This window comes from Lacerta agilis, chromosome 5 (assembly GCF_009819535.1).
Source record: "Lacerta agilis isolate rLacAgi1 chromosome 5, rLacAgi1.pri, whole genome shotgun sequence".
NCBI classification, from domain to species: Eukaryota; Metazoa; Chordata; class Lepidosauria; order Squamata; family Lacertidae; genus Lacerta; species Lacerta agilis.
Genome location: NC_046316.1, coordinates 11,875,548 through 11,903,449, shown reverse-complemented (window position 1 = coordinate 11,903,449; position 27,902 = coordinate 11,875,548). Strand labels below are relative to the sequence as shown.

Genomic DNA, 27,902 nt, shown 5'->3' with positions numbered 1-27,902 from the left:
AGGCACACATTCTTTTAGATTTCTTACCTGTAATGCACTATTCAAGAAACAGCTGTTCTGTCCAGGCTCATTGCTGAGACCTTTACTAGGTGCTATAGATGTTGTATTACGGGGAGTGAACATTCCTTGCACAGTGCCCCGTCCCACCGAAAAATAATTCCTCTTCCAAGACATCTTTCACACTTCAGTCTTTATCATATGGAAGGTTCTATACCTGCATGTTATGTACATAAAGTCCTTTCCTTGATTCAAAATCAGAAGTAGCTTGCATAACACTAAAACTAAATTCTATCTCATTTGTATTGCATCAAGGTATAGTAAACCATAATTTTCTTCAGATGCTGCTAATTTTGCTATATAAAACTACAGTCCATGTAGAGAAACACCTGTCATAATAGCTGAAGAGATGGAAGGCAAACTAAAAGAAGTCGTGGTCTTTCAAGGAGCGTTTTGATTACGTGCCATCCTTTAGTATAAAAATAATAATAATTCAGGTAACACTCTGCAAATAATAAAATTGCAAGTGTTCAAAATGGATACAAAACAAGCAAAAGCAAAAACAACTTCCCTTTCTTTTGAAATCTTCTCAGACTGATGAGCCAAATTCAAGAAAGAACAGATCCAGTAAAGAAAAGCCAACCCCCTCACTGCTTCTTGTCAGTAGTTTTTTGCTTGAATACTGATTCAGGCAAATTGGCTTTTTAGAAGCTGAGCAAAGGAGAAATTCAAAAATAATGTCCTTTAATCCAAGCAGAAAAAGCTCTTCCTGAAGTTCTTTTAACGTCCTGCGTAGAACTTGAGCAGTTTCTTCTAATGTTCCTTCTCTTGCAAATGGAATGCCTAGCTGTGCCAGAGAGAGAGAGAAAAATAATGAAAGGCTTGCATCACTTAATTACTCACTTGGTTTTGTTCTCTTCTGCCAAGATTAGCATTGCCTCACCTCCTTCCAGAAACTCCGGACCAGAGTCAAAACAAAGCAAAACAAAATCCCAACCAAAATCTAACCATTGCAGCTAAGAAGCATCACCACCATTAGGTTTATAGATACTCCTAGAACAGAAAACTTGCATATTTTAAGACATTACACATAGCTTTATATGATGAGGCTATAGCAAACTCTGGCCCTCCAGATGTTTTGAGACTACAATTCCCATCATCCCTGACCACTGGTCCTGTTAGCTAGGGATGATGGGAACTGAGTCGGCGGTTCGAATCCCCGCGTTGGGGTGAGCTCCCGTTGCTTGGTCCCAGCTCCTGCCCACATAGCAATTTAAAAGCACGTCAAAAGTGCAAGTAGATAGATAGATACTGCTCCGGCAGGAAGGTAAACGGCATTTCCGTGCGCTGCTCTGGTTCACCAGAAGCGGCTTTGTCATGCTGGCCACATGACCCGGAAGCTGTACACCGGCTCCCTCGGCCAATAACGTGAGATGAGCGCCGCAACCCCAGAGTTGGACACAACTGGACCTAATGGTCAGGTGTCTCTTTACCTTACCTTACCTTTACCACTTACTGAATTAGCAGAGCAGTAAGATTCAAAATATTTTGAGGAGCAAGCTTCTGACAAGGGTACTGAGTCACCTTTCTGCCAGCTTCTCAAATCTCTTCCCACTCTGTTTCCTAGAAGTTAGTAGCATGGCTGAGAGAGACCAAAGCCATATGTGGGGCAAAATATAACGGTTTAGAGTCTAGCCAGATCAGATTACTTCAACAAAAAAGGATGTTTCTTAATCAGAGCACAAAGAATATAATGTTACAGGTCTTCTAAAAAAACAACAACTAACAAACAATTGTTTCCAACTCCTAAAGTTTCTAAACTTGTCCTATCTGGTATAATAAACAAGTAGCTCCTTTCTTATGTGGTACAGAAGAGCCATTGAAACAGAAATTAAAATATCTTGTTCTGCACAACACAAACAAGCTCCTGCTCAAAGCCCAGTGCAATTGAGGGATAAACGCTACCCCTTTTTCCAAACCTGCAGTCAGGATGGGGAGCCAGGGGTTGTTTTGGCACTGGAATGCTGACGTGCTCCAAGCTTTCTTGGATATTTCTAACTGGGTTAGATAATTTAACAATTATTTCATAAACAACAAAGTGACCCAGTTAATATTTACCAGGTTAAGTCTATGTTAAGCGTTTCCGTGTGCTGCTCTGGTTCACCAGAAGCGGCTTTGTCATGCTGGCCACATGACCCGGAAGCTGTACGCTGGCTCCCTCGGCCAGTAACGCAAGATGAGCGCCACAACTCCAGAGTTGGACATGACTGGACCTAATGGTCAGGGGTCCCTTTACCTTTAAGTCTATGAAACAAGGGTAGGATTTAGCCAGCCAATTATCAGATGATGCATGTAAGCATTTAATTTTTCACTGTGGAAATTAACATTAATGCTCTTTTAAGAACCCATCTACTATGTGCTGCTGCCTAGTGTCAACATAGCAAATGGAAAAAGCTAGACAGTTTTGTTCTCCATCTCTCATAATGTGCTTGTTTGGTATTCCACTTGCTTGTAACACGATAACAGGATGCCACTTTTGCTGTTGCGGTGCATAACCAGAGTGAGTTACTTTTCAATCAAGAATATGGTGCAAGCGTACTTGAAAAGGGCACCTTCCAAGCAATAGCACATAGAGGGGATGACGACACTTAACAGTGCAATCCTAATTACTAACAACTCAGAAGGAAGTCCTATTAAATTCAATGGGGCTAAAGAAACAAATAGGAACTCACACCGAGAAACTATGTGATACTCCAAAGCAATCTAGCTCTCCTTTCATTTAAATTTTATATACCGGTATGTAGGTTCAAATGCCCATTTTTATGTCATGTAGTAAAGTATTCCTTATCGTTTGGAAGCCTGATATGGACTAACTCAGATGAGCTTTTGTCTTAGGGCTTGTTTCTGTTAGATTTTCCCTTGCAAATATCAATGTATTTTAAAAGCCACATTTGAATTTGATAAAATCACTCCTGATTAGGGTTCATTCACACTCTCATGGGAAACAATAGCGAACCCTGTCCAAAAAAATGATGAGAATATGACAAGACTCAAGACCAGAGGCATGGTAGCCAAAGCAGAGTTGTTTCCTGTGGAAGAAAGCAACCCTAACTGGACAGCTACTACAACAAACAATTTTCTGCTGTGTTTGTAACAGCAAAAGACAAGTGGTATGACAAGGAAGAGGAAAATTGGGGAGAGCGCTTGAAGGCAGAATTTTAGGACTATAGCCTTGGGAAAGCATGTTAAGACAGAGATCGGGAACTTGTCTCCCTTTAGGGGTTGTTGGACTCCAGCCCCTGCCAACATTGCCAGTGGTGGGGGATAATGGGAGTAGAACCCAACATCAGGTTACAGACTCCCCAACCTGCATCAAGCCAAGGGGTCCCCAAATGGACCCATCAGTTCATGCTAGTAAGTGCATTTTTATTATTATAACAATATACAACAGAAATACCAGTATAAACATGAAAAGAATGAAAAAGAATGAAGTCTGTTCTTGTTCTTACTGCAGGGCGCATTGTGGAGATCTATCATGTCAATATCATGTGCATGGAATCTATGTCCCCAAAGATACTGACAATTCATCCCAGAAGTGTAGATGGAAAATTGGACACACTTAACTACTGTTCCAAAGTTTCATATACTTATAATGAGGTCTTGCATACTGGTATAAGAAATAAATGCTTGCTATGTTGCTTAAAGCAATTTGGGGGGGGGGGGTTGTAATAATGTGCCCACACAACTTACAATTTGAACTAATGTTTCCCAAATTCTCTCTCTTGCAATATTATAAATGAATCTAATGCCCCAGCATGACACAGCACCATGAGGAAAATGTTAATTATCTAGTAAACAAAACATGTTTTGAAAAATATTGTATGTGTTAAGAAGCAGAACAGATGTATGTCAAACAACATAATGACATAAACAAATCTGTGCAGTTTTGTATTCTCATGCTAGATGAAGCTACAAATGTAGCACTCCATTTTAATTTTTGTAGCAAAACCAATAAAAAACATCTAGTTTCAATTAATTAAAAAAATAAGACTCAATGTGATTAAAACCTATAATTTAAATTAAATTAAAAATCAGTTAATTTTTAAAGTTCTATTTGTTTCCTTGTAGAAAGTTCTTAAGGGGGGGGTCTTACTATTTAATGACATTAAGGAAAGGGCTAGTCTTTCATTCAACTGCGTTAAAATTCATTCTCTGAGAAATCTGTAAAAAAAAATCTTCTATTGGGCCCTTAGGCAAGAAACTATCAATAGACTCTTTAGCACCATCCATCCCCCTTTAGATTCAGAAGTAGGAGCAGCAGATGACTGCTAAAGGGTTGGACAATAAATTGGGAAACCTGCTGGACTTCAATCCTATGGTTTTCCCATTTGTTAGCAGAGAAATCAGATTAATAATGCTAGGAAGCAGTTCAGTGGGTCAGGGCCATTTGCCACCCACCAGCCTATGTGAAAGATCCCAAGAGAAGGAGGAAGACCTGAGCCTGCTCCAGCTGGTCTCTCCCCTCTCCCCATAGGGCCCATGTACCACCAACGTGGTAATGATCCTAATGATCCATTTATATGCTGCTGCTGTTAATGTATTTTAATGTTACTTTTACACCACCCTGGAAGGGTTTGTATCCTGAAAGGTAGAACAGTAATAATAAATTACCAAACATGAGGATTTCTGATAACATCCAGTCATTAAAAAAACAGAAGTGTGAGGGCTTTCAATTAAAAATGCACTTTGTTTTTAAGGTAACTGATATAGACAAAAGTGATTATAAAATTGGGAACACAATTTATTAAAATAAAGCAAAACGTTATGCAGCTAATATGGAACCCTTATTGGAGGGGGCATAAGGAACTTTATCCTCAAAATGCCTTGCAAATAAGTCACAGAGGACTAATGATGACTGCAGGGAATCATCCGGGGCTATGGACCAGTATGAAAAGTTCTGTTGCACAGCATACTTTAGACCAGGCTTCCTCAACCTCGGCCCTCCAGATGTTTTTGGCTTACAACTCCCATGATCCCTAGCTAGCAGGACCAGTGGTCAGGGATGATGGGAATTGTAGTCTCAAAACATCTGGATGGCCAAGGTTGAGGAAGCCTGCTTTAGACAGCAGCAACAGGATCACTTTTCTGTCCAGATTGCTTTAAAACTGCCAGGTTCATTCTGGGTTCTCTACCTCCTGTACTCTAGCTATTGTTTCACTTGCTTAATTTCTAGCAGCTGTGCAGTAAACCACAGTCCCAGAGAGAATACCGTACTTGTGCCACTTGACTAGGTCAATTCAGTATCTTTAAACTTCTTGAGCAAGAGAGCTTGCCAGGTCAGCTGGAAACTCCAATGGGAGTTTGGAATCCTCCTCAATGCAGCAAACCTCTGGGGAAAAGAAATTATAGCTGGCCCCTTATCTTTGCAAAGGTTTTTTCCATTCCTAAAAGTTCCATTCCAACCCACTGTTAAAACTATCCATCACAAAAGATTTGTGACTGGTGTCTTCCACTCACAAACTGTCCCTTTTCTTGACTGCTACAGAACTCCATATTGATTATATTACCAGCAACTTGCATAGGGCCAGAAACACAGTGGGACATCCCATGGCTGTCACAGTAGCCACAAGCAACCATAGTAAGGATGTTGAAATCTCATCCAGGACTAACACCCAGGGCATTTCCAACACTGGGTCAAGGACCATTTCTGTGAGCTCAATTACAGAATCTGTTAGGCAGTCGGGAGAGCAGACGAACACAAATCCCTATTCTGTCCGAAGAATACTAGAAACATAGACACAATAAAGCTGCTCTGCTAGACTAAGTGTCTGATGAGTGAAATGATATCCTTGTGGACCACGTCTATTCCAGCTCCCTGCCCAACCTCCATATGCTGATAGTGTACATTAATTCACTAGATTACTGATTTTCCTTCATAGAGCTCAATGTGTGGTTTCCCTGCCCAATTTATCCTTACAACAACCCTGTGAGGTAGGTACAGCTGTGAGATGGTGACTGGCCCAAGGTCACATTTTGAGCAATTTAGATGAATGGGAATTTGAACCTGGGTCTCCTGGGTCCTAGTTGGATATTCCAGCCACTATACAAGTCAAGTCTCAGTAGCATATGACTGGTTAGCTTCTTTCTTTAGGATCTAATCCTGTAAGATGTATGTTTTATGGGATAGAAAGGACACAACATTAACTTGAATGAATCATATAGAGTGGGTAGATAATAAGGTACCAAGGATTCCACGGTCTAGAACAGGGGTCACCAAACTTACCTAGCCTCGGGCTGGTTCCTCTGGCGCCGATCGCACGGCGGGCTGGAGGGCGGGGGAGCATGCGCCCATATACACACACACTCACTTTTTCCGGTGCGGCATAGCACTGGAAATAGCTAGTGCGCTGGAAATGACGCTTGTGCATGCTCACAAGCTATTTCTGGCGCCATGCCGACCCAGAGATGGGCAGCCGCGCCATGCAGGTAAGAACGGGTGGCGGGGGTCATTGGAGGCTGGATAATCGGCCCGCAGGCCTTAGTTTGGGGACCCCTGGTCTAGAAGAAAGACCAAAAGCAGGGACAGATGCTATTTGGCTAGATCTTATTCTCTAATTGGTTAGCCTAACCTCCCTGAAAAAGCTAAATGTCTCCTAGGACAGTGTTTTTCAACCTTTTTTGGGCAAAGGCACACTTGTTTCATGAAAAAAATCACGAGGCACACCACCATTAGAAAATGTTAAAAAAATTAACTCTGTGCCTATATTGACTATATATAAAGTAATTCTCTTGAATTTTTCAATTTTTCCCACGGCACACCAGGCAACATCTCGCGGCACACTAGTGTGCCGCGGAACAGTGGTTGAAAAACACTGTCCTAGGAGGCCACCTGGACATTGCTGCTGCTGTGAGAGTGGGAGGAAGACTGCTCCCTGCTGCAAGACCCATTTCCACCTGGCCTAGGGTGCAGGACGCACACTTACTCTGAGCATGTCAAAAATGTTTTTAAATGTTTTTAAATGTTTAAAATACTTGTTAATCTATGGTGTTTTATTTTTTGCGCTTTGTGGGTGGGATGGACGTTTGTCGGGGCTGAGGACTAGTTTACAGTAGTTTTAGTATAAATGTAATTCTCATTATTTCAATTAGTATTGACTTGTTGCTTTGCTGTATAGTTTTATTTTGTTTAAAGGGGAGAGAGTATGAGTCATGGGGGTGCAGGGATTGTGTGAATGAACTTAGTGCTTAGCTTATATTTTTAGTTGCTATTTTGTTAGTTTTTAATATCGTTTTATAGATTCTAAATGCCACATTGATTTGTTAATCACACGACTTGACGTAATTGTGAGGTTTAATTTATTTTTTAGTTGCTGTTTTGTTAAAAATTAAATTGCAACTGTTTTATTGCTAATTTGTTAATTATTTTATATGATGTACCAGTATGCTGTATTCACAATGTGCTATTATGTTTTATTTTGTTATGGTCATTTATTGGTTGTAAGCTGCTTTGAGATTCATTTGTATGAAAAGCGGCATAGAAATACAATCAATCAATCAATCAATCAATGTGATATGTCCTACACCCCTAGCATAGCCAATTGTGGCTGCAGTCCCCGTCATGCCTCCTCAGTCCTCTGGCCAGGAGCTACACCCACAAAGCCTGTTTGCTTACCCACCCAAAATGAACTGTGCTAGTTAAGGACTATGCTAAGTAACTTTGTAGATTTCCAACAAATCCCTTTGCCTTATATTTCATATATGTGACTTGACATACACCAAGTAGCTTGGCTCATTTTGTTGTGTTATCTGTTCTGCAGATACCGTATTTTTCGCTCCATAGAACGCACCGGACCATAGGGCGCACCTCATTTTTAGAGGAGGAAACAAGGGGGAAAAAATATTTTTCTGATTTTCCTCCTCTAAAAGCCCGTGTGTGTGTGTTTTTGAGGATCAGCTAAAAGTTTTGCAGCTTTTTTTGCAAAGGGAAAAGCCCTGGCTTTTTTGAGGATCAGCTAAAAGTTTTGCAGCTGTTTTTGCAAAGGCAAAAGGCTTTTTTTAGGATCAGCTAAAAGTTTTGCAGCTTTTTTTGCAAAGGGAAAAGCCCTGGGTTTTTTTTCCGAGGATCAGTTAAAGGTTTTGCAGCTTTTTTTGCAAAGGGGGAAAAGCAAAGCTCCTTTTGCAAAGGGGGAAAAGCAAAGAGGAAAAGCCCCATTTTTATGAGGTTTAACTCACATTTCTGAAAAATCTTAAGGAAAGGGAGCCATTTCTACAGTTTCCAGACAGATAATCTAATCAGCCAGTCACATGTCCTGGGGAAACAAACAACCTCCCTCTGCAGCACATTCAACAAAGGAGGGCGGGGCTGAAAGGGAGCCGGGACTCTTATCTCTCTCCCGATCTCTTGCTGATCAGCTGCTGAGCGGGGTCCTTTCAACACTCCCTTTTCCTTTGTAAAATAAAAAGCATGATCCTCTTTTGGCCCCTGGGCAATTCAGCCCCAGGGACCACCATTCGCTCCATAAGACGCACAGGCATTTCCCCTTACTTTTAGGAGGAAAAAAGTGCGTCTTCTGGAGCAAAAAATACGGTAAATTCTTCCCTGCTTTCTTGAAAAATCGTAGTCTGGATTGCACAGTGATCTAGGGAAACTTGCATTCATAGCATTGCTTGTTGCACAGAACTTGTATGTACATGCAACAGGTGTACTGCTCAGATGAGCAGAGCATTTTCTGCAAGCCCTGCCCCTAGGCATAAGAAGTTTCAACCCTAAGGCCCCATCCAGGTGCCATAATGTTTTGTGTCAAGAGCTGTCAACACTACTCACTTTCCCATGGAACAGGCAACTTATTTTTTTCACACACATCTCAGTAAAAAGAGTATGTGCACACACCCCTAGAATAACCTATCAGTTTATATGAGAAGCAGGCTTATAAAAATGGGAGTGTGCTGTTAAGAATAATTCAAAGGCTGCATCATCTTGAAATCTAGTAAATGTCTGAGTTGGTGTTTGTTTTATATCTTGTCTAATGCGACAATGGGAGATGTGGAAAGCATGAAACACACTATTGCAAATGGGCACTACCTGTGAAATGGTCATACAATGAGAAATAACACTCAAATTCAGGTTATTACAGGCAAAATGGACAAAGTAGGAGAAAGGCAACAGAGACCACAGCACTCCTGTGAATCCTTTTGAGCAATTTTCTCCTTTGTAGAAGTTTAATCAAACATCTAACAAAAGTCAGGCAATTTTGAAGAGACAGTACGGGCTTAAAAGGCACTTTAGCTCACATAAGCAGCTGCAGGGGCATCACAAGCCCTCAACATGCTTCAGTTTTCCTGACAAGCAGGTATGAATTCTTCTCTAATTACTCCTACGTGTAAAATATTTGTTCCTCTGATGCCATGGGGAGTGCAGTGACTGACTGAATACTTCCTCCCTAGGAAGGAGATCTGAGGAAAACTCTGGGACAGCCTCAAATTACTACACTGAAATCTGATTCTCCTGATAGGGAATCTGTTCCAATACACAAAGAGCACTCGAATAGTATAGAACAGGGATGTCCAACAGGTCGATCGCGATGTATTCGTAGATCCCCGGGAGCTTTTGGTAGATCACGGTCGATCACTGGGTCCCTTTCTTTAGTGTAGGTAAAATAGAATCCGGCCCCGTCCTATTGCTCTGCCCTCCATTGTTGCATGATCTGCAGAACAGAAGACTGAGCTTACTCAGCGACCTGTTGATGCGTGGCTGCTCCCCTTTCTCCCTTGAGGTTAGGCTGGAATTCTGTAAAATCAGGGCTTTACTTCCTAAAAAAGCTCAACAACTATGACCAAAACCCCCCAAAAGGGGATAGATCACTGCCAGTTTTTAATTCTGCGAGTAGATCGCAGTCTCTTGGGAGTTGGCCACCCCTGGTATAGAAGTTAAGTATTTGCTACTGAATAACCAGGCAAAAGAGCATGGTCTCTTTAATTCAAACAGAAGCTCCAGCTATGCTTAAGCCCTGGAAATACTACAAGAATATGGAGCATTCTCACACAAGCTATCCATTTTACCTCTTCCCTGCTATGAGAAAGGAAGAAGAAAAGGAGAGGGGGAGAGGTCAGAAAAGTATGGCGCATATTCTATAGAAAACACCAAAGCATCAAGCACCAAAGCTTCTCTCTTGAAACTGCTACTTAAAACAGTTCCATAACTGACCAACTATCCCTTATTATCTAGGGACAGTTCATAAGTTTTGAAAGTATCAGGTACATGTCTGTATTTCATGTAATGCCACAGCATGCAAGGACCTCATCCAAACCTGTCAAGGTTCTGAGATCTTCTGGGGAGGCCCTTCTCTTGGTCCTGCCACTCTCCCAGGCATGCTTGGTAGGGATGCAACAGAGGGCCTTCTCAGTGGCTGCTTTCAGACTTTGGCCTTCCCTTCCTGGAGAAGGGAATTTGTAAGGGAATTGTAATTATTTGTAAGAGAAGGGAATTGTAATTATTTGTATGGTTTTAATAGATCTTTAGATAGAGATGATAGATGATAAATAGATTTCTATTCATTTATCATCATCATCATCCCTGCTTTTAGTTGTTCTTTATCTGCAAGCTGCAGGATATAAATAAATATAGAATACTGAGGTTATGGTTAGCTTAGCAGAAGGATGACTTCTTGAGCAATGAAACTTCTCTCTTCTACCTACAAACCTGTTCTGAGTTGAGGGAAGCCCCATAACAGATTGGAGGGGGGAGGGGGAAGTTCTATTGCACAAAAGGAAGTCTTTGTGCTAATGGCTGGATACAACCCAAAGAAAGAAAAGACCACACACTGCAGGGTCTTGTAATAGTCCCTGCCTCACCATACCATGTACAAACTGTAAAGAAATATGAGTATGCCCCTTACACACCAGAAGGGAGAGGTAGTCTACTGGCATATATCCACTAATGCTTGCAACATGATACTTTTTACTAGAGTAAATATTGAGAAAGACTGGAAAAAAGCAGCACAACTATTGACACTGCAAAGCTTTTTATAAGAAGCTAAATAAGAACGGATAAATATTTAATAGTGCAGCAGGAGCTGAAGAGGCAGAAGTGTTGCTGAATACTTTCTATTTATTTATTTAGAAAATTTATGCCCCAACTTTCAATCAAATTATTCTCATAGCGGCTTATAAGCAACAGGCTGTGATAACAGGAAAAGAAGAATTCCATGCACATGGATGTGCGCACACGTACACACATGAAGCCTTTACTTTTCTGCCTGACAGAAGGTGCCAGGGTGCACTTCCCGTCTGTTCTCCATCTGTGAAGGGTCCCTGTGCAAGATGACTGCTGCCCCCCTTGTAGTACCCAAGTCACTCTGCTGTCCTGTATCCTCTCTCCACCCACCAGCAAAGCAACCTTAATTGCTTGCTCCCCACTCCTTTTTAAACTTTATACAGAGGTTGCTGGTGGGCACAACTGGAAGCTTGCTGTCCATCATGCCCAACAACAAACTCTGTAAAAAGTGTTCTTAAAAGTAAAAGGGATTCATTTCCTACCACAACCCACTATGCAACCTGGTTGATCAATTTATCCCTTCCACCTGTGCCAGTGGGGGGCAGGGCTACAGAGAAATTAATCCCTTTGTCTTTTGACAGAGGTTTTTGTTATGTGCATTGGGCAGCAAAGCTCCAAATTGCACCCATTTCCCTAGAGAAATTTAATATACTGTAGTGGCCATGACAGAAGGTTCATTGCAGCTGCACACCAAGAGATCCCTTTAGATTCTTTTTCTCTTACAATGGCCAAGCATACTAAGGGTAAATAATCAGTCACACCCACCAACTTCATTTCCCTAGAGTGCCTGGGCTCCGTGTGGGACCACAGGCACACTGGGGAAATGAAGACGGCATGTGAAGTTGGAGCTTCACTTTGCAATACACCCACCTCTGCAAAAAAGATTTTTAAAGGTGAACAAATATATTGGTGAAGCTGCCCCTGAGATTTATTTGGCTCCCCACTGAGATGCGGGATCCTGGCCTTGTGCTCTGTAATTTGACCCTAAGGGAGATGCTGCTCGGGTCAACCCACAGTTGCAGCCAAGTGTTCTCTCTGGCAGCGAGAAGGGAAAGAAATCCCCTTCAGCTGCTCATTCTTGGGGTGATGGATGGACCAGGCTGGTCTTCCCACTGCCATAATGTTCTTTCCCAGGAGGCAGGGCAGGGGATGATCAAATGACTTAGCAATCATATAAATTAGCAGCCTCAAATTAATGTGCATTAAATAGATACAAGTGGGAGCTGCAACAAAATGCTACTGTTTGGAGTGCTCCTGTTCAACGTTGCAGTTAGTTAACCATAACGTTTCCCAGGATATGGAATGCATCCTGGATTCCTGGAAGTATCACTCTCCCCCCAAGTTTTCCATCTCTTCCCCTGAACAGGAAGTCAGCATTCCATGGCCACTGCACATGCTCAGTTCTTAATGCACTTTCCTCTTTCAGGTTTTTCACCTTCAATTTTTTTGTGTGTATTTCTGGAAACCTACTGATACCACTCTTTTCATGGAATAAGCCTCTCTCTTTTCTGATCTTTCATATTTGTCAGAGATAAAATTATTTGTTGACAAAGATATGTTGTGGAAAACCATAGAGGAATAGCCTATGCTCTTGAAGAGAGGCATGAACACTGTTTCTTGTTGTGTGTGTGTGTGTGTGTGTAACATTTGATACTATCCTATGCTATCCTATCCTATATTACACTGAAACATTTAAATGTTTCTTTGATTGTCCTCAAATCTTCCTGCCACCCTTGCCATTCTCTCCTGCCACACCAGTGCGGCATGCCCCACCCTTTGAGAACCACTGTGATTAGTCAAATCCCAGCCACCTGCTAAATCTTTGTTTCCTAAACGTGGGAAAATCCACTAACATTTCACGACCTTTAGCTTTTTATGAGAAGATGATACAAACTTCCCAATAAAGTAACAGAGCACAATGTTTTCACAGCTTGCTCTCTCTGCCAAGTCATAGCTTAGGGGGGAAAAGGGATTCCATAACAGTTGTTTCAGAAACAAAATGTTCAACAGAAAGGGGGGGACGGACACACAGAAAGATCACCACAGCAAAATTTAGGTTTGTTTGTTTGTTTGTTTTTAAGTTACATCAAACACATTGTAATCTTCCTTAATAATGTACACCAATAGCACCTGATCCAATAAAATACTGTATATAACCTCAGTGCTGGCAGCTAACAGTGAAGCTGTTTACAGTGAACAGAATTATACTAGCAAGTTATCTTCTTTATCTTGATAGAAAAAGAGACAGTATTCAAACATACCTGAAGTCAAGCCTCCCCACACAACCCACCCCTAAGCAAAAAGCAAGCTTGGTTTGCTACAAATCTAAATGCTAGAGAAAGAAAGGATATTATTGTTTCACAATGCCTAACTTCCAAAGTCAGGAAATCTGGTATTTAACTATGAAGGGATCAAACTTGCAACCTTGGCATTATCAGCACCATGCTCTAACCAACTGAGCTATCCAGCTGATGACTGGATGGAGTTGGAAACTGAAAATATCTGTAGGGCCACAGGGTTTCACATCCTGATCTAGACCCATTTCAGTCTTGCTTCCAGCAAGCTCTGAGAAATAAAACCACCCCACTGGGTGATACATATCAGGAAAGAGACAACAACTGTGCATATCATGCTTGGGAATTGAAGGCATAACATTTTGATAATTTGGCTGAAGAGTTCCAGAAGGTAAAACTGAGACACAGGTGCTTTGGACCATGACATTTATGTGGTGAGGTTCTGCAAATTTCCTATGCTACCCCCCAAAAAACATGCTATTCAATATTACATGAAACTGCTTGGAGAGGATGTAACTGTCTGATCTAGCTAATGAGGCAAGAAGTGTTTGGCCTTTTAAAAGGGGAGTTGGGAAGTATTTCTTAGAAGCTTGACTCATGGTACCCAGAATGAGGAGGTTGGCTATCAGGATCAGGCTTTATCAATGGAGTGAAACTCCTTCTCCATATCAATTCATTTTGGCACCAGATTAAAAGTACTGTGTTTTCCTAGTCTTTTAATTGTTTCCAAATTGATCTATGGTAGACTATTAAGGAATTTGCTGATCTTTTATTTAACTGTTTTTAATCACTGTTTTGCATGTTTATTGCAAACCACATTGAAAACATTTTATTGGCAGGCAGGGTAGAAAAAAAGTTTTACATCAATTAGCTAAATGATTAACTTCTGCAGTCACTACCTATGTTTCCAAACATTATCTCTACAGCTACAAGGACAAGTTTTGTTTTCTAAACATCAAATAATCTACCGTAGTACTGCACCCAGTACTAGACTGATGCAGTCCTGGAAGTGCAGGATTTCACCAAGTCAAAGTCAAACTGCCCTGAAGGAAGTAGTAAGGATTATTTAGATTTAGATTAGATTTAGATGCATTAAGATTTCTTCTTAAAACTGATTCTCTTTCAACCTCTCTAGCTTAAGTCAAATAATCTCCACATATATTTAATCTTTGTATGTTGTTGTTGTTCAGTCGTTCAGTCGTGTCCGACTCTTCGTGACCCCATGGACCAGAGCACGCCAGGCACGCCTATCCTTCACTGCCTCTCGCAGTTTGGCCAAACTCATGTTAGTAGCTTCGAGAATACTGTCCAACCATCTCATCCTTTGTCGTCCCCTTCTCCTTGTGCCCTCCATCTTTCCCAACATCAGGGTCTTTTCTAGGGAGTCTTCTCTTCTCATGAGGTGGCCAAAGTACTGGAGCCTCAACTTCAGGATCTGTCCTTCTAGTGAGCACTCAGGGCCGATTTCCTTGAGAATGGATAGGTTTGATCTTCTTGCAGTCCATGGGACGGACTCTCAAGAGTCTCCTCCAGCACCATAATTCAAAAGCATCAATTCTTCGGCGATCAGCCTTCTTGATGGTCCAGCTCTCACTTCCGTACATTACTACTGGGAAAACCATAGCTTTAACTATACGGACCTTTGTCGGCAAGGTGATGTCTCTGCTTTTTAAGATGCTGTCTAGGTTTGTCATTGCTTTTCTCCCAAGAAGCAGGCGTCTTCTAATTTCGTGACTGCTGTCACCATCTGCAGTGATCATGGAACCCAAGAAAGTGAAATCTCTCACTGCCTCCATTTCTTCCCCTTCTATTTGCCAGGAGGTGATGGGACCAGTGGCCATGATCTTAGTTTTTTTGATGTTGAGCTTCAGACCATATTTTGCGCTTTCCTCTTTCACCCTCATTAAAAGGTTCTTCAATTCCTCCTCACTTTCTGCCATCAAGGTTGTATCATCAGCATATCTGAGGTTGTTGATATTTTTTCCGGCAATCTTAATTCCGGTTTGGGATTCATCCAGCCCAGCCTTTCGCATGATGAATTCTGCATATAAGTTAAATAAGCAGGGAGACAATATACAGCCTTGTCGTACTCCTTTCCCAATTTTGAACCAATCAGTTATTCCATATCCAGTTCTAACTGTAGCTTCTTGTCCCACATACAGATTTCTCAGGAGACGGATGAGGTGATCAGGCACTCCCATTTCTTTAAGAACTTTCCATAGTTTGCTGTGGTCGACACAGTCAAATGCTTTTGCGTAGTCAATGAAGCAGAAGTAGATGTTTTTCTGGAACTCTCTAGCTTTCTCCATAATCCAGCGCATGTTTGCAATTTGGTCTCTGGTTCCTCTGCCCCTTCGAAATCCAGCTTGCACTTCTGGGAGTTCTCGGTCCACGTACTGCTTAAGCCTGCCTTGTAGAATTTTAAGCATAACCTTGCTAGCAATCTTTGTATACCTCCTGAAAATACTGTATAAGTGGGGTCCAAATTCAATAGGATTTTAAAGATTTGGTTAGGATTGTGATGTTAATTGACAAAAAAGTTCTATGGTGTGGAGGACAATCTCTCTCTCCACCCCACATACTCAGTACAGCTACACTAAAGTATAGAAGAAGTTGTGCCATTTATTACTGTCAATTCAGCATTTCTTTTCTTTCAAGACCACCTAGAAGTACCGGTATGTTGTAGGCTAGAATGTCAGTGGTTCTTTGATCACAGACCCACTGCCCTGTTAAACTTAAAAGTACTGATATTTATCTTGGACCATAGTTGGAAAAATCATAGAAATAGATTATTGTTGCAAGTGTCTGGACTGCAGAACTGAATGCATGTGATTATTACAGGACCGAACATATCATGCTGCAGAAATGGAAAGCCACAAGCTCTCCTGATGTACAGGTAGATCAATGGGTGAAAGACCTCTTAAATCTCGCAGCTCAAATACTTTATATAAAAAGAGGGGTGTAAGATAAATTTCAAGGTATTTGGCAGAATTTCTTAGAATTTCCCCTTTACACTCCTACCTTCTGTGCCAACAACTTATTTATTTTTTCTTCATTGAAAAGGGGAGAATTAGAAAGAGAGACGAGAGAAACAATTGGAAGAATAACCAAACCAGTATATGTATAAATGATAGTGGTAAATTGTTTAATATGCAGGGGTATATTCCAAACCCCACATACCTGGGAGTATTCCCATTGAATTCAGTAGAACTTATTTCTGAGTATACATTGTTAGGTTCATACTGTAAGACACAGAACTGAACAGCATGGGAAAATGAAGCTCAATCTTATATGTCCTGTATAACCAGATACAGTACATCACTGGGAAGAAGGGAGCAAGATGGTCTCTAATTGCAAAAAAATAAAATAAAAATGTTTTAAAGATTTCCATAAACAATATTTAAGAAGTTTAACCAAAGGAAACCTTGAACACCATAGATCTGTCACAGCAATAGGTGCAATAACATTTCCCCTCCCAGTAATCTTTAATGCTTGTGCCTAGCAAGGGTTTTCATCCTACAGCTCTCAGCCAAGAGCAAGCAGCCGAAACATGAAGCACTGACAGTACAAGATGGAAAGGATGCTGTTTGACTGTCAAACCAGGCAGTACAAGCATGGGGATGGGGGAGAGGCAATTGATCCCATCTGTCCACCTTATTCCCTGGCAGCTCTACCAGACTGAGCATTGTTGAGATGCAGAGCAACTGTTGGGGAAATCCCTAGAAATTTAGCAAGAGTATGCTGTGACACTTACCGTATATACTTGAGTATAAACCTAGTTTTTCAGCACACTTTTTGTGCTTTAAAAGCTGCCCTCGGCTTATACTCAAGTCAACCATTCCTTAAGAAGTGTACAAGAACAGTTGTTCTTTACTCTCCCCAGGCAGCTTGTTCCATTCCTGAACTGCTCACATAAATGCAAACTTTAGACCCCAGAAGGCAGAAAGCCTATCAGTTAAGGAAGTATTAAAACCCCACAGGTGCTCACTTTCCCTGGCTCCTGCTTAAACAGGACAGGATCCCAGCCTTCTCTGAATAACACAAGGGAACATTGCGCTGTGGGTTAAACCACAGAGCCCTAGGGCTTGCTGATCAGAAGAATGGCGGTTCGAAACCCTGCGACGGGGTGAGCTCCACAGCAGCAAAGGAGGAAGAGGAAGGAGCAGCCCAAAGGGCTGCTTTGGGCTGCTCGTTCCTCCTCTACCACAGTGGCAAAGGTGAACCGGCTTATACTTGAGTCAATAAGCTTTCCCAGGTTTTTGTAGGGAAATTAGGTGCCTCGGCTTATATTTGGGTCGACTTATACTCGAGTATATAGGTACTTTTTATTTGCATTACGAGATGACTGAGGGTGTATGTGTGCACTTCCTTTAATCACCGAAAATCCCCAACAATGCTTTTGCAGCTCTGCAGTCTCACTATTGCCTGTGCTTCCTGGAATGTGTTTCGAAACAGAAGGACCTGTGAGCAGCTGGTGATGCTACCTGTGAAGGCCTGGGAATGGCAAAATAGTTTTGCATTGCTTTCAAGTGCTCCAGCTGCAGAACTGCACAAGGATTGTGGTTTTTAAAAATAATAATTAAAGGAAGCAGGGACACAAGCATAGAAACATTAATGCACATATACCCAGTTATCTTGTAATTTAAATAAAAGGTAAGTGCCCCAGTACATGTCAGTATATGTCAGTGTGGGGGCTTTGCATTGTCCCCCACCCCCACCCCGGCGTTTCTAACAGTACACCTGCTAATTTCTCCAAATTTTCACCATCTTGCCCCAGTTTTTGAGGGCAATTTTTTCCCCAACCTCTGTGAGCGGATGAAAAGAACTCTTGGCCAAAATATTAGCACAGCCCTAGTTTCAGCATTATCCTTTAATTTTGCTATTTGTTCTGGGATCTATAGCTCATAAAATTACTAATAGAGGGCATTTTCATAACAAACAGCACTGAGATTTGTTCAGTTTAAACAGATCGTGAGAAGCTACCACTTCCTTCATGATGAACAGCACGGCGTGAAACAATACTGCCCAAATCTAATTATTCCTGTTTAAAGATATTATAAAAACACAAGTATAAGATCACACACTTTCCCACACACTCCCTGAAAAACATGAGCCAAAGGCCTTCTCAACTATCAGAACTTTCTGTGATTCCCAAGTAGTATGGCCTGCACATATTTAATCGCAAAGGCTGGACTGAACCGAAACCACAAAGAACTATCATTAATAACAACAGAGCATAGGGAATCTTTCTATGCTGTACTTCAGTGCATCTGCTCCAATACAAATATGACTCTTCTACTCAATTTACACTGGGAAGCTAAGTGGAAGAAATTAATTGCAAGGACAGTGTCTGAAGAAGACATCTACTAGTTACTTCCACCAACAGGTAGAGAATGCACCTGCACAGGAGTTTACTACTCTGAACAGTTTGAATTTACTAGCATACCTGGCATTTTGCTATGAAAAATTCATATAACACTAAAGCCCTGAATAGGCATGGACATTGAAACCATTAACCTACAGTTGAGGAGCACCAACTCAAACTGCATGACCCACAAATCCAAGTTCCGCGGCATCATTTAGCTCCAAGGGTTCAGTGCACTGAAGTGGAATGTATGCAATGGCTTTGCAAGATAGCACACTGGAAAAGATGTGCGCTGAGGTGACGGCAAAATCCTACCACCACACAGACAGAACTACAATTTGGTCCATGAGCTAATATGCTGCCCACAGGCATCTCTTTTTGAAAACCCAGGTTATCTTTTGAAATATAAATGCAGCGTCAACTCTCAAATATGCAGCAACACCCTACTTTCTCACATATGCAGTACTTCATTCCTAGTGTATATGTGCATACACATGTACACACACACACACACTAGCACCTTGCAATACATGCCCTTCCAAGTGTCCCCTTTCCATGACCCATGGCCAGACTCCCCATCTTTGGGGTATGGGGCCAGAGATTCAGAGGAAGTATCAAAGTAAGAGAGGGATTTGCCCCTGGAATAAGTCAAACCTTACTGTCCAGAAAGCTGTAGCACAGGAGCGGGCTGTTTTATCACCACCACTCCAGTCTGAGAAAGTTACACTGACATCCTCAAATTCTGAGGACTCCAGATAACTAGAGTCTCTTCTGTGCCATCATTCAGTGATTACTCCTTCCTCCTGGGCTGTGTCCAGAAAGTGGTGTTGGGGCGTGGGTGTTAAGACCAAGGCGTTCACTTGTGGGGTGCCTCAGGGCTTCATCCTTTCCCCTATGCTTTTTCACATCTGTATAAAATGGCTGGGGGGGGGTTTGGGCTGAGTGTCCACTAGTATGCAGACAATAGCCAGCTCTAACCTCTCACTTAAATCAGAACCAGTGAAGGCGGTGAATGTCCTGTGTGAGTGGCTGGAGGTGGCTGGGGGATAGATGGCAGACCACAGGTGGAGGCTGAATCCCAACAAGACAGAAGTACTGTTTCTTGGGGGACAGGGGACGGGCAGGTGTGGGAGACTTCCTGGTCCTGAATGGGGTAACTGTGCCTCTAAAGAACCAGCTGTGCAGCTTTGGGGTCATTTTGGACTCACAGCTGTCCATGAAGGTGCAGGTCAACTCTGTGTCCTGGGCAACTGTTTAGTGACTCCTTCTGGTATGCCAGGTGAGACCCTGCCTGCCTGCCCACTGTCTTGCCAAAGTGGTACATGCTCTGGTTATCTCCTGCTTAGCCTACTGCATTGCCCCCTACATGGAGGTACCTTTGAAGGTGACTCAGAAACTACAATTAATCCAGAATGCGGCTGCTAGACCAGTGACTAGGAATGGTCGCCAGGGCCATATAAACACTGGTCCTAAAATTTCTACATTGGCTCCCAGAACATTTCTAAGCACAATTCCAAGTGTTGGTGTTGACCTTTAAAGCCCTAAACAGCTTTGGCCTTGCATGCCTGAAGGAGTGTCTCCACCCCCATTGTTCAGCCCGGAAACTGAGGTCCAGGTAGTTCCCTCATGATGAAAACCCAGGTTACAGGGAACCAGGCAGAGGGCCTTCTCGGTAGTGATGCCCATGGTGTGGAACACCCTCCCGGCAGATGTCAAAGAGATAAATAATTATACAACCTTCTGTAGACATCTGAAGGCAGCCCTGTATCAGAAAGCTTTTAATGTGTGATGTTCTGTTGTGTTTTTGTATATTCTGTTGGAAACTGCCCAGAGTGGCTGGAGCAACTTAGTCAGATGGGCAGAGTACAAACAACAACAACAACAACAATTACTACTACTACTACTACTACTACTACTACTACTACTACTACTGAAGCAGACTAAGACCCTTTAACCGCTGACTCAGTCTGGGTTTGCTTGTTGCTGAAGCAACATTTGACTCTCCAGCCTGAGTGGCAAATGGAGCTATCCACAGTGCTATTTGCTTTGCTTTGCATGCCTTGCCTTAGCAGAATTTGATCTCTGCTCTGCTTGACTTTGGCTTATTGGAGGGATGGGAAATCTCAGGCCCAGGGACCAAATGCAGCTCTTGGTGCCTCTCTGTCTGGTCCTTAGAATTCTCCCCAGGCACATCCTCTCACCACCCCTGTTGTGTACTCTCCTTGAGTACTTTGCCTAGCTAGAGCATGTCGTTGATAATGCTTATTGCTTGCCTGGATGGAGAAGAGTGTGGGTAAGTACAGTCAGCCTACTATACAAAGGTAACATTAATATTCATTGTTCTATTCATTTTTGCTTATGGCTCTACCCACCACTGGCATGTGGTCCCCAGGATGAAAAAAAGTTCCCTACCCCAACCTACTTGGAACCTGGCTTCCGCTTTTCTGGTTTTTGCTTTAGTAGAAGCTGAACCTTGCCTTGCTAGACCAGAACCTGGATATCCTTGACTTTGCCTTGGTTTCCTTGCTGGAACACAAATCTGTGCCTAACATCAACCCACAAACACATCTTGAGCTATAACCTCATCTGGCTGAGACCACTACCTGGAACAGACCAGTCCTTTACTTTCAACATGGGAAAAGGGGTAGAGCAGCATTTGCGGCTCTGTAAAATCCCACAGCAGTGTCCCCACCTCCACAGCTCTAAGTGGCACAAGTGGTACACCTAGGGGTCTACAAGAGGTGGATTCCTAGCTCTCGACTAAACTTGCAACTCTAACAGTTACCATGTACTGGTAATTATTAAAGCTTTTAAGAACACAGCTAATGAACTCCCTTTCTAATGAACAGTGTACATTTTCAGAACATGTTTTATGTTGGCTCCCATCCATTCATGAATCCAACTTCCAAATGTACATCTTCAGCCTACAATAAATACACACCTAATTGGTAAGGGATGGTTAGCTCTGTAGAAATAGGCCTACCCAAAGATCAGGTACTTTCTTCTCCTGTGAGCCTATGAAGCTGACGGAATAATTTCAGGCAGTAAGGCAGCCACAACAGGGCATGTGTGTGCCCTAGAACCTACTGAAAACCAAATGCTGATAAGCATCCAAGGGGACCATGGGAGAAAAAAAGTGAGGCAGCACCAAGTCCTAAGTGCAGCATTTTTGTTGGGTGCTGGAGCATTCACATCAGAACACTTAGAGTCAGATTCCTGTTCCCTTAACATGCTATGCTAGCATGACAGTTCATCAGAATAGGAGCTTGCAGGCCCTTCAAGTCATCAGATGGAAACCTCAAGCAGAATTCTTCTGGAAAAGGAGTCATGTGAACAGGATGAACCAATTACCTTCCTTGTATATAAACTCTGGGCCTCTTCACACTGAAACTCAGCTCACATAGGGGTGCCATTCCACAATGCCTGTTTCTATCTATATGCCAGTACCCCACTGCCTATAGCAACTTTCTCCACCAAACCATAATTCTACTTTCAACTTCACAAGACACAACAGCAGGTACATTTTACCTATGCCCACTGCTTCATACCTGGTAGATACTATAAACACTAAAGATACAAGTAGTGTACACAAAGAACCTTTTCTGAAATAGCCAGCAAGTTTTGCTTGTCTTTCAATCCAATTAAAGATTCTCTTCCCTTAAAGTACTGCTTTAATCAAAAGTAAACATTTCACTTCCTCCTGAATTTACACGTGTCAGAGCAAACAACAATCCACTACAGCCACATGCTGGAACTGCAGTCTTTCTAGATTCTGTGCTAGCTTAATTTAGGTCTACTATTACAGTTCAATACCTACCATACCTATCCACTAGCACTAAATGCTTCTCCTTGTATATGTGGGTGCCTAAGGAGTCTGTAGAGGCCTGGTTATTTCTGAATCAGAAGAAAGAGAATACTGAGAAGAATGGCTAACAAGTCACCATGAAGCCACTATTTAGAGACCCTCTGTTCACCTAGATAATGTGGTGCAATGCCACAACTATTTCAGCACAGCCCAACAATCACATCACAGATCATGAAGCAGGCTGACAGCTGATATCAAAGACACAAAAGCACCTAACTTTTGTTGTTCTTGCCCATCCTGCATTTGTTAATTACATTTGCAAGCCAAAAATTAAAAGCAGAGGTTCAAGCAAGCAGTGCCTGGGGACCAAGGACATTTCTCATCAAGACAGGACTACATTTTACCACAAGTGAGTGCTACACCACTGCCTCTTAGTATGAAAAAGGCAGTATGAAAAGGCAGATAAAATTACTCAATAAGCCACGCAGCATGCTTTTTTTTCCCCTAGGAAGAAAGCATATGACACTTACTGTCATTAGGAAGAAACCTAAGAAATGTTACCTCTAAACATGGGGCACTAGTAATTTTTTTTTAAAAAAAACACCTTTTAAAACCAGTGTCTTTCCACAGTCCTCAATTAAGAAGCATGCTCTTTGCATCACCTTCACACAGCAATTAATTCCTGAAGACTGCAGATGACTTCAGCAATATTTTTGATACTTACAAACTGCCTGTGCTCTATCCATTTCTTACTCCTCCCAGCTGGAGATCTGCAATTAGGAAATCATTCCCTCCTCTGCATCCGTCTCTCTCAAGCAGGTCTACTTAGAACGATGACATCATCTCTACAGACATGCACCTGATTCTCAGGAAACTGCCCCTCCTCCAACAAGCAGGTCATTTTTTTTTAAAGTGACAGCCAGAGACCGCCCTTGCCAGTGTGTTCTCGGCACTGCAGAACATACTCCCGTAATCATTCAATTTCTGCATTTTTCCTGCTCTGTTCTGCTCTGCTCAGCCTGGATGTAAATTGCTCCTTTGGGGAAAAAAAAAACCACCACAGCATAGAAATGTCATTTTTAGCTGAAATGCAGGTGACAATTCACAATTCCTCTATAACAAGCAATAAACCAAAGGCAATGCAGTTTAGTCCCGTAATTCTGCCCCTTATGCATCAAGGTATGCATAGGTAAGGTAAGGTAGACAAGAGAAATCTCTCTTTCATATTTGAGACTAAGATTTCAAAAACATTTTAGCTCTGAATATTTTACCTCCATTCCCTCCTCTAGTCACTACAAAAACATCCCTTTTCCTAATCCTACTATCTCTACTGCAATATATAATATAAATATGATCTATGGTCACAATTCAGCAAACAAATAATACAAACACACCCAGGATTTTTTTCTTCTTGTCTGCTGTGAACTGACTGACTAGCACTCAGTCTTTTGCTTTCCACAGGCAACAAAGGATGAAAAAGTGTAAGCTTGCCAGGCCAGATTTTAACACCATTCCAATCCCTCCTCTTTCTTCTTTAAATTGTGTGTACACAACTGACCTGGATAGAGAAGAGGTGGAAGAACACAGTGGTGGCAATTGGCCTGCAAGGGGAGACATAGATGCAGAGTAGTGTGGTACAGTGGCAGCAACATATCCACATTACACTTCATGTTGGGCTAGCTTTTCCTAGTATATGAGGCTCAAGGCTGTGTTGTGGACAAACCAGCAACCTTAGCCCTGCCCACCTGCTTAGGTGAATAGAACACGAGAAAGAAAGAGTGTTGGGTTGTGTGTGTGCATGAGTTTATGAGTAAGAAGAATATGTTTGCTCGCTTCCTAAAGCAGTCTTCTCCAAACTTGGCTGGATCTAGACATGTCAAAGAAGCGATTTAGTTAAACACATACAGGGATCTCCAGTATGGAAAGACAGGACTCCACAGTGCCATCTAGTGTCACAGTGTTATAGCACCTATAAAGGTAAAGGTAAAGGGACCCCTGACCATTAGGTCCAGTCGCGGACGACTCTGGGGTTGCGGCACTCATCTCGCATTATTGGCTGAGGGAGCTGGCATACAGCTTCCAGGTCATGTGGCCAGCATGACTAAGCTGCTTCTGGCGAACCTGAGCAGTGCATGAAAACGCCGTTTACCTTCCCGCCGGAGCGGTACCTATTTATCTACTTGCACTTTGACGTGCTTTCGAACTGCTAGGTTGGCAGGAGCAGGGACCAAGCAACGGGAGCTCACCCCATCACGGGGATTCGAACCGCCGACCTTCTGATCGGCAAGCCCTAGGCTCTGTGGTTTAACTCACAGCGCCATCCGCGTCCCTTTACAACACATATAAAACACTTTTTCTTTACCAATCTGGCCATGTCCCTGATGTCCTCCAGATATTGTTCCATTTCAGCTCCCATCTGCCACAGCCAGCAGTGGTTAGGGATGATATATTCTTTATTAGATTTATATACCACCCTCCATTAAAAGGTCTCAGGGTGTTTCATTAGATAAAAGCACAAATAAATAGTTAAAACAGAAACAACAATACAATAACCCCCCCCCCTCCTACAAATACATTGAAAAAGCTGTGGAATATTAATCAGCCAAAGGCCCGGTTGAAGAGGAATATTTCTGCCTGGTGCCTAAAGATATATAAGGCACCAGATGAACCTCCCTGGGGAGAAAATTCCACAAACGGGAAGCCACTGCAGCAAAGGCCCGATTTTGTGTTGCCACCCTCTGGACCTCCCATGGAGGAGGCACATGAAGAAGGGCCTCAGATTACGAACACAGAGTCTGGGTTGGTTTATATGTAGAAAGGCCATTCTTGAGGTATTGCAGTGATGCAGTCCAACATCTGGAAATCATCAGTTTGGGGAAGACTGTTTTAGAATAATCTACTATAAACGAGTTTTGAGTTACCTCCATTAATACACTCAATGGTCTAAGGCTGAGTTCATGTAATTGAGTTAGGAATTTTTAATCCCTGCTTTAAAGAAGGAATCTGAAAAAGTGACTATGTTGTATAAAGACATTCCATTGACATGCTTGGTACACCCCTAATTTCAACCCCATGCCTAAAGATGCTCTGTATTCTGTAACTTTTGAAATTATGTTCTCACCATAAATGCCTAAGAGTGTTGTTCTTGCACAGCACATGCTTATTCACCATATGCTCTGATTATCTATATTTCCTGTAAAATCACTGTCTCTATATTTGCCTTTGGGGAAAGTCTTGATAATTTTTTTAGTGGGAGTTGCCAGAGCTGCTGTCAGTTTTCCATATTTAGCTTCCTTCCCAGGCTGACAAGAAGTGGGGTGGTGGATGCATCTTGTCTCTAATATATATGCATGTAAACATGTGCGCAGAAACACTAAAGCACCATGCAGTGCACAGCCAGCAACTGCATATGTTGGTGAAGCTCCTTTCGATTTTTAATAACCCAAGAGAAAACTCATTGTTTTTCAAGTATAATTTTAGCCACAAAACCAAACATACTCTTATCAGATTTTAAATCAGTGCAGGACAAGCTATTGCAGAGAAAAGAGGGATAATATTAAATATATTAAACCACCATATTTAACAGTATGAGAGGTGTTACATGCATGTGTCAATCTTTATCTGTGAAATGTTGCGGGGTATGGATTAGTAATAAAGAACACAAGCTACTTTCATTCAAAGATGCTAGTTCCATACACAGGTGTTTAATACTCCTATAAAAGTAAAGGTAAAGGACCCCTGACAGTTAAGTCCAGTCACAGACAACTCTGGGGTTGTGGCGCTCATCTCGCTTTACAGGCCGAGGGAGCTGGCATTTGTCCACAGTTTTTTCCAGGTCATGCGGTCAGCATGACTGAGCCACTTCTGGTGCAATGGAACACTGAAACCAGAGCAGCGCATGGAAATGCCATTTATCTTCCTGCCAGAGCGGTACCTATTTATCTACTTGCACTTTTTGATGTGCTTTCAAACTGCTAGGTTGGCAGGAGCTGGGACCGAGCAATGGAAGCTCACCCCGCCATGGGGATTCTGATCAGCAAGCCCAAGAGGCTCAGTGGTTTAGACCACAGCACCACCTACATCCCTGTTTAATACTCCTAAATGCTCACTAATAATATCCATCAGAAATTTTGCTTAATAAAGCACAGTACTTATTGGACTGGTTTGCCACACCATGGCTTGGCAAGCCTGTGCAGATGTGCAGGCACACAGAGAAAGATTTTAATATATATGGGACTGGACACATGTTTCTACCCTTCCCACCCACCCACCCACCCACCCACCCCCCAAAAAACAAAATAGAGGAGGCAAAATGGAGGGGAGAATGGAGTATTCCTCTGATCCAGGGTTGGTTAACTTGTGGCCCTCCACATGTGGGGACAGAAGAGAGGGGCTGGGGTGCCAAAGCTTAAGTTCTTTTATTTAGTGTATGCTTGGGGGTTTTCTGCCAGCATCACTTGGGGAAGTTCTCTATTCGCTTGTTATGTTTCATTGGTGGTAAGAGAAGTTGGGGTGGCCTAGGGTGTGGTTGATTGTCTTTGGCTGGCCGCAGTGGGATTTGTTTGTGGGTGGGTGAGGGGGGTTGTCGGGTTAAGTTAGCCATATTGAATCGTATGCTGTCGGTGGGTTATGAGCTCTTTCTAGTGCGAATGGGCATTGTTATAATAATAATAATAATAATTTATTATTTATACCCCGCCCATCTGGCCGGGTCTCCCCAGCCACTCTGGGCGGCCTCCAACAAATATCAAAATACAATACAGAGTCACAAATTAAAAACTTCCCTAAACAGGGCTGCCTTTAGGTGTTTTCTGAATGTCAGGTAGTTGTTTATTCCCTTGACTTCTGACGGGAGGGCGTTCCACAGGGCGGGCGCCACTACCGAGAAGGCCCTCTGCCTGGTTCCCTGTAGTTTTGCTTCTCGCAGTGAGGGAACCGACAGAAGGCCCTCGGCGCTGGATCTCAGTGTCCGGGCTGAATGATGGGGGTGGAGACGCTCCTTCAGGTATACGGGACCGAGGCCGTTTAGGGCTTTAAAGGTCAACACCAACACTTTGAATTGTGCTCGGAAACGTACTGGGAGCCAATGCAGATCTCTCAGGACCGGTGTTATGTGGTCCCGGCGGCCACTCCCAGTCACCAGTCTAGCTGCCGCATTCTGGATTAATTGCAGTTTCCGGGTCACCTTCAAAGGTAGCCCCACGTAGAGCGCATTGCAGTAGTCCAAGCGGGAAGGTGTTCAGTAGGGCCAGTTCTGGGGTGACTTCTAGTAGCTGTTTAGTTATTTTGCTTGTTTCTGGTATGACTGTGCACACTCCTTTTCTGACTGGGTCCTCAATTACTTGGTTTGGTGGGATCTGCTGGTTCAGACACAGCATATGTCTGAGA

General features: G+C 42.6%; 1 protein-coding gene across 5 annotated transcripts in view; it reads right to left on the bottom strand.

Moving 5' to 3' along the window:
- USP54 (ubiquitin specific peptidase 54) overlaps positions 1–27,902 on the bottom strand; it is an 88,902-nt gene that overhangs the window by 45,137 nt on the left and 15,863 nt on the right. For 3 of the 5 annotated variants that reach the window (XM_033148601.1, XM_033148605.1, XM_033148604.1), the window contains exon 2: positions 28–844. In XM_033148601.1, the coding sequence (XP_033004492.1) occupies positions 28–174 (147 nt within the window). In that variant the 5' untranslated portion in view covers positions 175–844. Of the gene's footprint in view, positions 1–27; positions 845–23,238; positions 23,341–27,902 lie in introns of those variants that run through there. The other 2 variants (XM_033148603.1, XM_033148602.1) reach the window with 2 other exon arrangements.